The sequence below is a fragment of the Chrysemys picta genome, chromosome 10 (assembly GCF_011386835.1).
Source record: "Chrysemys picta bellii isolate R12L10 chromosome 10, ASM1138683v2, whole genome shotgun sequence".
In the NCBI taxonomy this organism is placed as follows: Eukaryota; Metazoa; Chordata; order Testudines; family Emydidae; genus Chrysemys; species Chrysemys picta.
The window spans coordinates 5,643,359-5,655,668 of NC_088800.1; the positions used below are offsets into that span (position 1 = coordinate 5,643,359).

Here is a 12,310-nt window from a genome sequence, read left to right on the forward strand (position 1 = left end):
ACCTCAGACCCCTCTCAAGAAGCTAATCAGAAGCATAACTACAAAGTCAATAGAAAGCAGGGTGGCCCTGCTACATTCGCAGCACAAGCTGCTCTTCCCTGGTATTTGGGGACTGGAGAAATCTCTCCTTCCTGTGAAAGGTAGGGCTGTCCAACCTCTGCACAGACGCAGTGGCTTTTCCCAACTCAGTCAGTTCAGTATAGTTTGCTATACCACATGCATAACACGTAGTAGACGGAGAAGCTATTTTAAAGACTCATTTCAAAGATCAGAAATTCAAGATTAAAATTGTGTCATGTAAGAGCTCCTTAGCTGCTATCTCCCCAGCACATGATGCTAAAGTACCATCACTTACAGAAACTCATATCTATAATTATGGTAGCATCATGGAGGCAATTCCACTGGGTGCTGCTACCCCATCTGTTTGGCCATGAAAGCTGAGCCACAAATGTTCCCAACCCATATAGTGTTGCCATATCTACTCACTCTCCCCATCACCACCCTTTTATCCTCAGACACAGATGGGATGCTATTAAAATAAGAAAAATAGGGTACAGCTGGTATCAACTCTAGCCCCCTGCCCCCAAAATCTAAATACCCCTTATGTTAAATAATGGGGGGGAATTAATGCAGTGCAAAGTAGAGGCAAAAGTGGCTGTTAGGGACACAAATTTCAATTAAAAGGAAGCTGGGCAATGGAAGGAGGAGGGTTCAGAGAATCATTTAAGGTCAGAAATTAAGAATTCAGAATAGATATACTGAATATATCAGCCCCTCTTTCTTCCTTTGAGGAACTTTTATGCTTTTTAAAGTCAAAGGCTAGAAAGCCATTGGGCCTAAATAAAAAAAAAAAAAACGTTAAAACTGAGCCATCTTCCCACAACAAACTATGCTATAGTGAGCTACTGCTGCCTTTCTCAAGAACCTGAAGTTTAAATTAATAGAGCAGTAACACACCTGCTATATCTTCTTTCTTTACCAACTGCAAGCCCGAACTTACCTTGGTACAAAAACAAGTACCCCATTTGTTCGAATGGAGTAAACAACACCATCTGCTGTACAGCGCTCGTCTGTTTCAGAGACTTTGTCTTTGAAATACATACACTGGAAAAGCTCCGTAGACTGTTTCTGGGCATGTTGTGCAGCCTGTCAAAAGAGTGCACCATAAAAAGACTTGAGAAAGATGTTAAAATAAAATGTTCCAGAAGAAAGAAGCTTATTTAACTTCAGTAATTGTAAGTCTCTAGAAAGGTCATTCCACTTTTTTTTTTTTTTTTTTTTAACACACCTTCAAGGACATCCTCCATACAGCACAGACAAAAAAGTATAAAGTTAAAGTCATTATAACTCCTGGAAGAAAAACTGGCCAAACTCTTCAATTTTATAATTTTCATACCTTTCTGTTGCAGTTAACTTAAAGAAAGAATGGTATTAAAGACTAAATGCCTTACGACAGACAGCTTTGCAAAAGTTAACAGAATATCATTTACAGTGCAAACACATTATGAAGTACTTCTGAGATGTGCTACCATCTTGTACAGGGCTGAGAAGTCTGTATTTAACAATGTCTCTTATAGAAACTGAAATAAATAGAGTGTTAACTACAAAAAAAAATTAATGGAGTGTTAACTAACCAAAAGCAGCACCAGCCCCTACAATAACGTATGCAAAACCTGCAGACACATATCCACGGGTATACTGATCAATACCCTCCTATAACACCGTTCAAGCCCATGGATCCTAGACATACCTCATCCAGTGCATTAAATGCCCCAACAACTATGTAGGTGAAACAACACAATATCTACCTTCTCAAATGAACTCTCACAGAAAAATAATAGAAGACAAAAAACAGCTGATCTCCTATGGGCAAACACTTTTCACAAAATGGTCATTCCATATCTGACCTCTCAGTCCTCAAAGGAAACCTGCACAACACCTTCAAAAGATGAGCCTGGGAACTTAAATTCATAACTCTACTATACACCAAAAACCAGGGACATAATAAAGACACTGGATTTATGGCTTATTACAACAATCTGTAACCAACTAACCCACCTTTGTCCTATAAACTATAGAGGTGCTAACTACCCACTTCACCTTGAATGGTCTCTTACCTCATGTTAATTCCTTATCTGTTCCATCCTTTATTTAACTATGACATTGAGCACCTTTCGCAGACCTGAAGAGCTCTATGTAAGCTCACAAGCTTGTGTCTTTAACCAACAGAAAACAGTCCAGTAAAAGTTATTACCTCACCCACCTTGTCTCTTTATTGCAACACTGTCAGGCCTGTGTTGGTTCTCCAGCAGTAAAGCTCAATTTAGGGCTCGTCTACACTTGGAGCGCTGCATCTGTGCCACTGTCGTACGTAAGCATAGACAGACACTCACTACAGCAACAGGAGGGGTTCTCCTGTCGCGATAGTTAATCCACCTCCTCAAGAGGCAGGAGCTAGGCTGATGGAAGAATTCTTTGATCCACCTAGCACTGTCTACACTGGGGATTAGTTCAGCAAAGCTACACATCTCAGGGGTGTGGATTTTTCACATCCCTGAGAGATGTAGTTATGCCAGTATAAGTTCCCAGTGTAGACCAGCCCTGATGCCATGTCTACACTACAAACTTTGATCAATGCAAGTTATGTTGGCATAAAGCCGCCACAGTTAGTATATGGCTTGTGTGTGGGCATACTTGGCTCCGTACATTGTACGCGCTGCATGTACTCACCAGGAGTGCTTGTGTTGACATATAGTGCAGTGCTCGATGGGTAGGTATACCAGTGTACAACCCACCACCATCCAGCACACTGTCTTTTGGGAACTTTTGGCAATGCATGTGGGGCAGAAACGAGTTGTGCAGGGGTGACTGGGAGCCAGGGGTCAACTTCTCAGTGTGCAACTGTCTCTATGCACTCCCACTGCATTGGTCTCAGTACATCGATCATGACTCAATGCTGCTTGCAGAGGTGGTGGTACTGCATTGCTGTAATGGGGCACTTACATCAGTGGTACAAATTTAAGTGTAGACACATGCACAACTAGGTCATTGACCTAACTTTGTAGTGTAGACCAGGCCCCTTCAAGCACATCACAGCTTTAAAAAAAAATATTATAGTTTATTTGGAGTGGGGAAATCCATATCAGATCCTTTTCCTTTCTGTTTGCAGAGAGAAGCCACTATCACCAACCCTACTCCCATTATTTCCTCCAGTACGAGCAAGGGATGGGAAGAATTAACAGGTGGACTAGGCCTGTACAGCTGGAGCAGAAGCTAAGTACAGAGGGCTGGCTTCAGTGTAATTGGTCCACTAAGCAGCTCAGGAGTCCCTAGCTCCAGCAAGCTCTTTTTTATTTATTGTTTACACATTAAAGCACGTTAGGGAATATTTAGTGCACACCAGCAGGGTCTACACAGGGACCAATTAATGCACATTAGTGAACTTTAGAAATCACACCCTGATAGTGAGCATTATCCCACTGTGTAGACCAGCCCTTAGGCTACCTTTAGCTCGCTTCTGCTGCAGGCCCTGCTGATGACACAATCTTTGCAGAGGTAGAAGGGGCTTCCTGTCCCAGAGAGAAGGACAGTCTGCCTCTGCAAGATGTCCAAAGCAAAAAGTGTAGCTAAAATCTATGATTTATTCTCTCTGACCCTCCCTTTTCATAAGTGATGCAAGTCCAGCTACTCTTTAAACCTAAATTACGTTTTTGTCTCTTAAAGATCTTATCAAACTCTGTCCCTAAAAATTTACAAATTTGTTAGCTGCTCTGTTAAAAGCTTGATACAGGAAAATTTACTTACATCAGCACAACTTGCCTGACCCAAGTCAGGCCATGAACTGGCAAAAACTTTTTTTTTAATGAAAAAGTCAAGCATGTAGTTCTAGCAGGAACACCAAAAGATTTTGAAGGTTAATTCCCAAATTTTTATCCCAAGGTTGAAGATAGCCACATATTATATTCTCAGAATCAAGCTGTACATTTTTGAACATCAGAACTTCAGTGAAAACTCACTAAAATTTTGGGAATAAGAGTTTTCAGGTCTGAAAATCATTAGAGAAGGAAATGGAAGAACTCAGAGATGCCCCATCAAAGAAACTGAAGTATTGTTAACCTTCTTAAAATAACAGTCATTCATTTTTAGCACTAATACAATAGCTGAGAAAGGAACCAACCTGGTTAACAAAAGGCCACAGTATATTCCTCACATGTGCACATGGCTTTGAGAACAAAATTTAGCCCAATGGTACCAATTTTTGCTCAGCTGCGGCAAGGGGCACACAGACTGAAGACACTTCACCATCCAAAATCAAAAAACATTTTGGTATTTTCAGTCCAAACTTTAGCATCTCCTGCCATCAAAGCTGCTTTCAGCACAGGCAAAACAGGGCCAGCTTCCCTATAGTTACTGTGTTGTCAAAATGCTGTGGCTCAGGCTGAAGCAGAAAAACCCTAACTGTGGTTTGTGTGTTTCAAATCCTTACAACTCCGGAGCCTTCTTTGAGAAACATGATGTTTTAAAATGGTTGGGGTTTCTTGTTAATCATTTAAAAAAAGGAATTACTATTTAAAATGTCTGTAATATCCCTCATTGAATAAGCACATGTAGCAAGTTCCTGTATACTTTAAGTGTAGGAAGTACCCTGCCTTTCTCATGCTTCATCGCACACTCAAGAGGACTCAAACTTTGCATGCCTGGTTATATACCTTCCTGTTTCGCCTCAGTGTAAGCTGTAATGACAATTTCAAGTTTTTTACTTGTATTACTTTGATTCCTGTCTCATTTTACATTGGGATTTAATTACATTTAATAATTATTTAATTAAAAGACTAACTTTACTATGTGTTACTGTAGCACCCAGAGGCTCCCAATCAGGATCACGGCCCATTGCCCAAGGTGTTGTTCAAACACATCTGAAGACACAACTGCCGTCCATCTTACCCTGTTTCTGTTGTTGATGTGTCTACACAATTCCTCAAGAGCTTTGTTGCTGAACAAATTAACCGTAACATCTACTTTAGTATCTTTTAAAGTAGCAGCCATTAGCAGTCTGTGGACGACAATATCAGCATATCTTCTAATTGGAGAAGTAAAATGCGTATATTTATCTAGGGCAAGTCCTAAGACAAAGGGAGACAGTGACAAAAAAGAAAGTAAATAAAAAAAACACAGTGATTTAACAAAGATACATGGAAGGACAAGGACACACGGTACCATAATGATGGAACTCTTCTTCGGGGCACGAGCCAGTCGAGAAGTACAGTGCATTAGACATCGCCTGCGTAGCCATGGACCGCAGTAATTTATTCACAGTTGGATCTAAAGGATCATCTGCTTTACTCAGAGAATCAGCCAGTGCTTTATTAGACCTACCAAAAACAAACCATTAATTCTTAATTACGCTGTCCCTGAATATTAGAGTGTGCAATTAAAGAATAGCAAGGGAATACACATTCAAGTAATTAATAATCAGATTGCATTCTGATTAGTCATTACTACACCTCTATCTCGATAGAACGCTGTCCTCGGGAGCCAAAAAACCTTACCGAATTATAGGTGAAACCGCGTTATATCGAACTTGCTTTGATCCACCGGAGTGTGCAGCCCCGCCCCCCCCGGAGCGCTGCTTTACCGCGTTATATCCAAATTCGAGTTATATCAGGTCACGTTATATCGGGGTAGAGGTGTACTTCTATACCAAAAACTGTAGCAGCACCTCTGCCCTAGAACAGTATTCTTACTTGAAAACACCGAATTTCATTTAGTTACTCTTCCACTTCTGCTCCTCTTATGCATGCCATGTGAGGGCCAGGCAGGACTGGAGCATGGGGGCTACTCTATCCTTATTTCCGTGAGGTTGCCCAGTATCATAAAATGGACGGAGGAGCTGGTTTCACCCACTCTACAAGCACTGGTCTGCAGAGCGGGCCACATATGGCAGAAGGGGTAAGCTGCACCCAAACCAAAAGGATGTAGTTGTGAATACACAGCTATTCCCAGGAGCTCCAGAAAGTACTTCCCTTAGTGCTTCCCTTGGAGTCACACTGGTCCATACCACGACCTTCACAGGTACAACCTTTCCCTAAATTTTAAATACTAACTCATATTCTACTGAATCTCCTGGACTCAAACAAGGGCAATCCCTCAGATTGCTACCAGAGGAACTAGGGAGCAACCAAAGCTAGAACCGTCTTAAAAATCAGAGTGGACACAATTTGGCCCTTCCACACTGACTGGACAGAAGGTTTGGACACTTTTACACTCACGCCAGAAGGGACCATCATGATCATCTAGTTTCTAATCTGACCTATTAGACATTGCAGGCCACAGAACCTCACCCACACGCTCCTGTAATAAGCCCATCACCTCTGACTGAGTTAATGCAGTCCTCATACCTTGATCTGAAGACTTCAAGTTACAGAGAATCCACCATTTACTCTAGTTCAAACCAGCATGTGACCCGTGGCTCATGCTGCAGAAGGACAACCCTCCCCCAAGTCTCCGCTAGTCTGACCTAGGAAAAATTCCTTCCTGACCCCAAATATGGCAATAAGTTAGATCCTGACCATGTGGGCGAGACCCACCAGACAGACAGCTGGGAAAAAATTCTCAGTAGTAACTCAGAGCCCTCCCACTGTACTGTTTCATCTCCGGCCACTGGAGCTATTTGCTAATAGCAGTCACAGATGCCCACAATGGCATGTGGCCCAATCTCATATCATCCTCTCCATAAACTTTATCAAGGTCAGTCTTAAAACAAGTTAGGTTTTTTGCCCCCACTACTTCCAGATGATTCAGGTAATATCTATTCCCTGCCCAGCCAAATGAGCTTCAGATAACATCCCTCAGTTAGAATGGCAACACCCAATTCACTGAAAGGCTACGCTGAAATGAGAAGTCATTTTTAAGTGATATGAATCATCAATTACAGTGATGTTTATAATAGTCTGTAAATATTTATCTATGTTATAACGGTTAACCACTGGAATTTCACTCTAAGTGCTTAAAATAAACTAAGAGAAGTAAAAGATACCGTGTGTCTATGGAAAAGCCTTTGGCACTCGCGCATTCTCGGAGCTCAGAAAAAAACTCTTGTCGTGGTGGAGGGTGTTGGCGCAGCAAAGCATGGTGAGGAAAGTTCTCCCAAATCATCTTTGCCACCCAGTGGTTAGCAAGGATCATACATTCAGCAACAGTCTCATGCACCTCCAGTGGCTGTTTAGGGATGAGATCATGAATGTTCTTTTTATCATCCAGCTGCACTCTTATTTCTACTCCTTCCAGCTCTAGAGCGCCACAGCGGTCACGTTTAGCCCGAACACGTCGAGCTACATCCGTCAGTTTTCCTATTGCCCAGACCAGTTCTTCCAGCTTCTGTTGTCTAGTTCTCTCATCCAGTTCTTTGAGTTCTAGGATATCATCAACAACACTTAGGTCACCATCTAATAATCCCTGAGCTACCTCATAGACCAGTTTGTATGAAGACTGAATGATGGTTCTGTTGTACCAGACTCTCAGGATTTCATAGGAATTTTTATCTAGCTCCCACATGACACTGACAGCATACCTTAAAAATAAAAACTTCAGTTAATCAACCACTTCCAGTTTTCATAAAACAGAACCTGAAAGATATCAACATGTGACAAGCCTACAGATTCCATTTTGTTTCTTGTACTAACAACTCTATCATTATACTTTATGAAACAAACGGGCATGGTAGTGCCACTTTCTCATGCCCTTACCTTTCAACCCTGGGGACAACGTGACCAATACATGAAGATGAATTATATCAGCAATGGCGGTATTCTATTTCTAAGAAATACAGCCACTTTTGTTTTTAAAGTGCAGTTGTACTGTAATGTTTTCATTTACTTTGAAGGCATCTTAGAGAAATGTACCAAGAGCATCTTGATCTTTGTTATTTTTAACCTATAAAAAGTCCATGTTTTCTATTTCTATTTCTTATTGGCTCAGGTGATTGGTAATTAGAAAGAACAGTTGTTACTGTGGGTCTTTGAGATGTGTTGTCCACGTGGATTCCACTCTTGGGGTGCATGTGCCTCATTCGTGCATGAGTGGATTATTTTAGCCAGCAGTGTCTGTTATGGCCACACTTATACCCCATATGCCCTTGCACCCCCCCAATCTGAGGGCATAAAGCATGGAATGGGCCCAGCTATCCCTCAGTTCCTTTGACAATACAAAATCCCAGAGAAGGACTCTGTCTTAGCAGGAAAGGAGAGTGGGTCACAGAATCCACATGGACAACACATCTCAAAGGACCATTCTCTCTTCTTTGCATTATTGCCCCCATGGATTCCACTCTTGGCAAGCTCAAGAGCTTGGGGTGGAATCTTGGTTTACCCGGCCACTAATGGAGAGGGACTGTGGTTAGCAATGTCCTTCCTCACAGTGTCCATAGGAAGCTTGCATCAGGGTCTCAAGGAGGAACAACCTCACACCTGCTTTTGTAGTTTTCAGAGTTTGCTTAAAGAAAACAACATTCTCAGGAATAGGTCCTTCTCCTATGTGCTCATTGTTAATCAGTACTGAAGCATCACAGGAACCCCAGAGATTTAGCTCCTGCCATGTTGCTAGCATTCTTGTATGAGGGGGAGGGCTGTCTAGCCTCAATTGAAAAAAAATATTTTTTTTTCTGGTCAACAGGCAAATAACTATATGAACTAGAAACTAACTAAGTTGTAACACAACTAACTGTAGAATAGTGCACAGAGAATACAGACGCTGCAGAGGTTCTGTCTCACAACCCTGGGCAGGAAGAAGGAACTGAGGGATGGTTGGGCCCTCTGCCTTCGGGAGAGGAAGGGGGCTGAGGACATCTAGGGCATAGGTGTGAGCCCCAACAGACACCTATATTGCACACTTGGGGCACCTACACACCAGGAGTGGAGTTCGTGTGGACAATCACTCAAAGAAGAGAAGACTCTTTCATCTCTAAAATTAAGTTCTGGATGCCTAAGTTATTAACATCTGATGGCAATTCCCATTGTAGAGGCATCCACATCAGGAAACATCAACCACAACTGATACCCTTTTGTGGACAGACTCAGGTGTCAATGTTTGAATGGGTATAAAAGCCAACTATACGCTGATCCATAGAATTGCTGTTAGCATGAAATTCATCCAAAAAAAATCTCTTTAAAAATGGAGAGGAATGGCCATTAAGGCAGCATTACCAATGGGACACTTACGTTCCAAAAAATGTTGTGGGAATATATTACATTTTAATAAAAAGGCCCCACCTCAATTTCAATTGTGATTGCATGCTAACGCTCTAATCCTATAAAGACTTATGTACGTGCTGGACTGCTCAACAGAACTATTCTCACTAAATAAAAAGGTTAGCACATGTATAAATCTTTGTAAGACCATGGTCTAAGTCAGTTCTTTCACAGGGATTTTTTTTTAAATGCATGTAACTCTCTAATTTGTGGATTTAAAAAAACGCAAATACACATTAACTTACTCCTCCAAAGTAAATAAGTAAAAGTACATGTTTCCTAATTTTTTAAAGAAGTGATTCCCGGGATGCTGTATAAAAATGACTGGTTACACTAATACAGTCACAGTGGGTACCAAGTTGCAATAAATCTTATACGAAGTATATCATGTAAGGTATCAATGGAAAAGTTATGATTGGCTAAGTATGATTATCCTGTTTATATGCATGTACCATCCTTGTATATGAAGTTATGAATATTTGCTATGTGCTTGTATCTTAAACAAGCTGCGTTGTATTCCTGGGCGACACCCTCCAGATAGATTTACATCAAGGCTAGACAGCTATGTGTTGATGGCCTTTGAGGACCCTCCAATCTCACAATGGGCTATAGAAGAAACTCATTCTGCCCAGATAGCCAGTGGCCACCTCCTATGATTCAGCAAACTATGTAAGGACATGGGATATGCTCATGTGACCCTTGACTCCATCTTGGGCCAGTAATTTTCCATGCATATGGCAAAGGGTATGGGCTGTGGGCTTTGCTTGGGACAGTAAATTTCCATGCATATGGCAAAGAGTATAAAAGATCTCTGAGACCCCTCCATTTTGCCTCGTTCCTGCTCTAATTCTCTGGACTGTGGATTTACAGCTAAAAGGAGAATCTTGAACTGTGGACCTTCCAACCTTTTGGAAGTTACCAGAGAGACTTCTGCAAGCCAACACTCTGTTCCATCACTGCTACAAACCTGATATTAGGACTTTTCAATCACTTGTATGTATATGATTCCTTAACCATTTATAACACTCTTTTTTTTAATTAATAAATCTTTAGTTAGTTTACTAAGGATTGGCGGATAGTGTGATATTTGGCCCTTGGCTCTGGAATGCCTAAAGGGGACTGTGTTTGGCTTCTGGTTAACCAGTGTGGTACTGCAGAAGCTCTTTTGTTACTGGCTTGGTGAACCTAATTATAGAATAAACCACCAGTTTTGGGGGATTGTCTGCCCTATTTCTTGCAGTCTGCCCTGAGTATGGCATTCTCAGTGTGGCCCTTCTAGGCACCTGGCCACAATTCCTTATTAGTTTTACAGAATTAATCTCACTACACATGGGATATTTATATACATGATCCCAAACATGTTAATACTGGATGTTTGTACAAGGGATGTACTCAGGTAGCTGCTGGTAGCAATAATAAAGTTATTTGTGTAAATCCCTCATGCATCAGTAGATCCCTCTTTAGTCATAAATATTACAAAAATCATACCTTTCAACTCTGCTAAGAAGAGAGCATAAGTCAGCACTCAGGATGGAAGGCAGCATATCATAACGACGATCAGCTAAATAATAGGTTGTTGCCCTGAACATAAAACACATTTATTGTACTCTTCACAGGGACACATTCAAATACATCTCTTAAGCAGTTTGCAACATAAGCACAGATTCAGCATAAGAAGATACAAATGTCAGCATGATTTCAAAAGGTTAGTTTTACACAATGCACACAAGGGCAGTAATGCAATCAAGTTAAATAAACATTCATTTACAATTTATGGGCCCAATCCTGCTTTCCTCACACAACTTCAATCTGGAGTTGTGGGTACACAAGGAATGCAGAGTTAAGGCCTAAAGAGTCAGGGAATAAAAGATTATTCATAGACTGTACCATGTATCTTCACTGGCTATCAAGTTTACATAAGTCTGCAATTACATAAAGCAATATATTTAATAAAAACTGTTTGAATATTTTAATTTCAAAATAACGGCAAGACTAGAAACGGACTGACATATCTGGCAAATGAAAATCCAGTACATGTCAGTATCCTTCTCAGTCATAAGTTTTCCAGCTAATGATTGTAAGTATCAGAAATTGTATTTGTTGGTTCTGCTATGTGATAGCACAAAAGAGCCTTTCATATGCTTTTAGTAACGATGTTTATATGTTGGAATTCATGTAAGGGCTGCTTCTTGTGCATCAGATGTTCTGTCTTCTGTAAAGATAGTCCCTCCAAAAATAAACAAGTATAGCAGCACTGAAACAATACAGGACAATTCTATTAATTGCATCAAATAATTAAGTTTGCTAAACTTCAAGACTCACTGAGAAAGAGACATTTTATGGATAAAAAAGGAAACAAGGCTGGTCAAAAGGGATTCCTTCCCCCACAATGCTGCTGTCTCCAGAGCAGGCAGCAGGCCACCAGCGGCTTCCACTAAATATTTTTGCAGCAGCTGAGCCTAGTGAACATGACACCTTATCTACCTAGTTTATTTTTAAAAAACTGTTCTTGTAGTCAGTTACTCTTTAGAAAAGCAATAGGCTTCCCACGCTCAGTAATCTCTTTATATTGTTTAAGACAGCCTCACTACAAACTTCCTTCCCCAGTATGCTTTACACTTTCCATAGTAAATAAAACTTACCTTGCTCTGGCCTCAATGTCAGTGTAAGAATTTACTGCCACAAAATGGGTTACATCTGCAATATGGACACCTAGCTCTAGGTTCCCGTTGGCTAATGTTCTAATGGACAGTGCATCATCCACATCTTCACAGCCTTTGGGGTCAATGCTGAATATTAAATGTGTATTCCTCAAGTCTATGCGTTTTAGTTCCTCCTCTGGATTCACCTTCCATGGATTCTCTGAGGTGCTGGAAGGCATCTCACACACCTGCACAGAGTATTGGCAATCATAATTTTATAATTTTTCTACATACAGAGGTTACAAACTAGATTTAAAATTCCCTTTTTCTCTTAGATACCAATATTTTGTGGCACTGTATTACTGAATTATAATTTTTCATTCAGGAAACAGACATTTGAAACATGTTCCCTCTTTTTATTCT

General features: G+C 40.8%; 1 protein-coding gene across 9 annotated transcripts in view; it reads right to left on the reverse strand.

Annotated features, from left to right (window-relative positions):
• The window catches only part of DIS3L (DIS3 like exosome 3'-5' exoribonuclease), a 32,242-nt gene that overhangs the window by 1,741 nt on the left and 18,191 nt on the right, over window positions 1–12,310 (reverse strand). For 8 of the 9 annotated variants that reach the window (XM_065559180.1, XM_065559178.1, XM_008172447.4 and 5 more), the window contains 6 exons: window positions 11,888–12,135; window positions 10,734–10,826; window positions 7,037–7,570; window positions 5,218–5,372; window positions 4,945–5,123; window positions 1,001–1,146 (listed from right to left, as the gene is read on the reverse strand). In XM_065559180.1, coding sequence (XP_065415252.1) covers window positions 1,001–1,146; window positions 4,945–5,123; window positions 5,218–5,372; window positions 7,037–7,570; window positions 10,734–10,826; window positions 11,888–12,135 — 1,355 coding nt within the window. The remainder of the gene's footprint in view (window positions 1–1,000; window positions 1,147–4,944; window positions 5,124–5,217; window positions 5,373–7,036; window positions 7,571–10,733; window positions 10,827–11,887; window positions 12,136–12,310) is intronic. The other variant, XR_010590930.1, reaches the window with a different exon arrangement.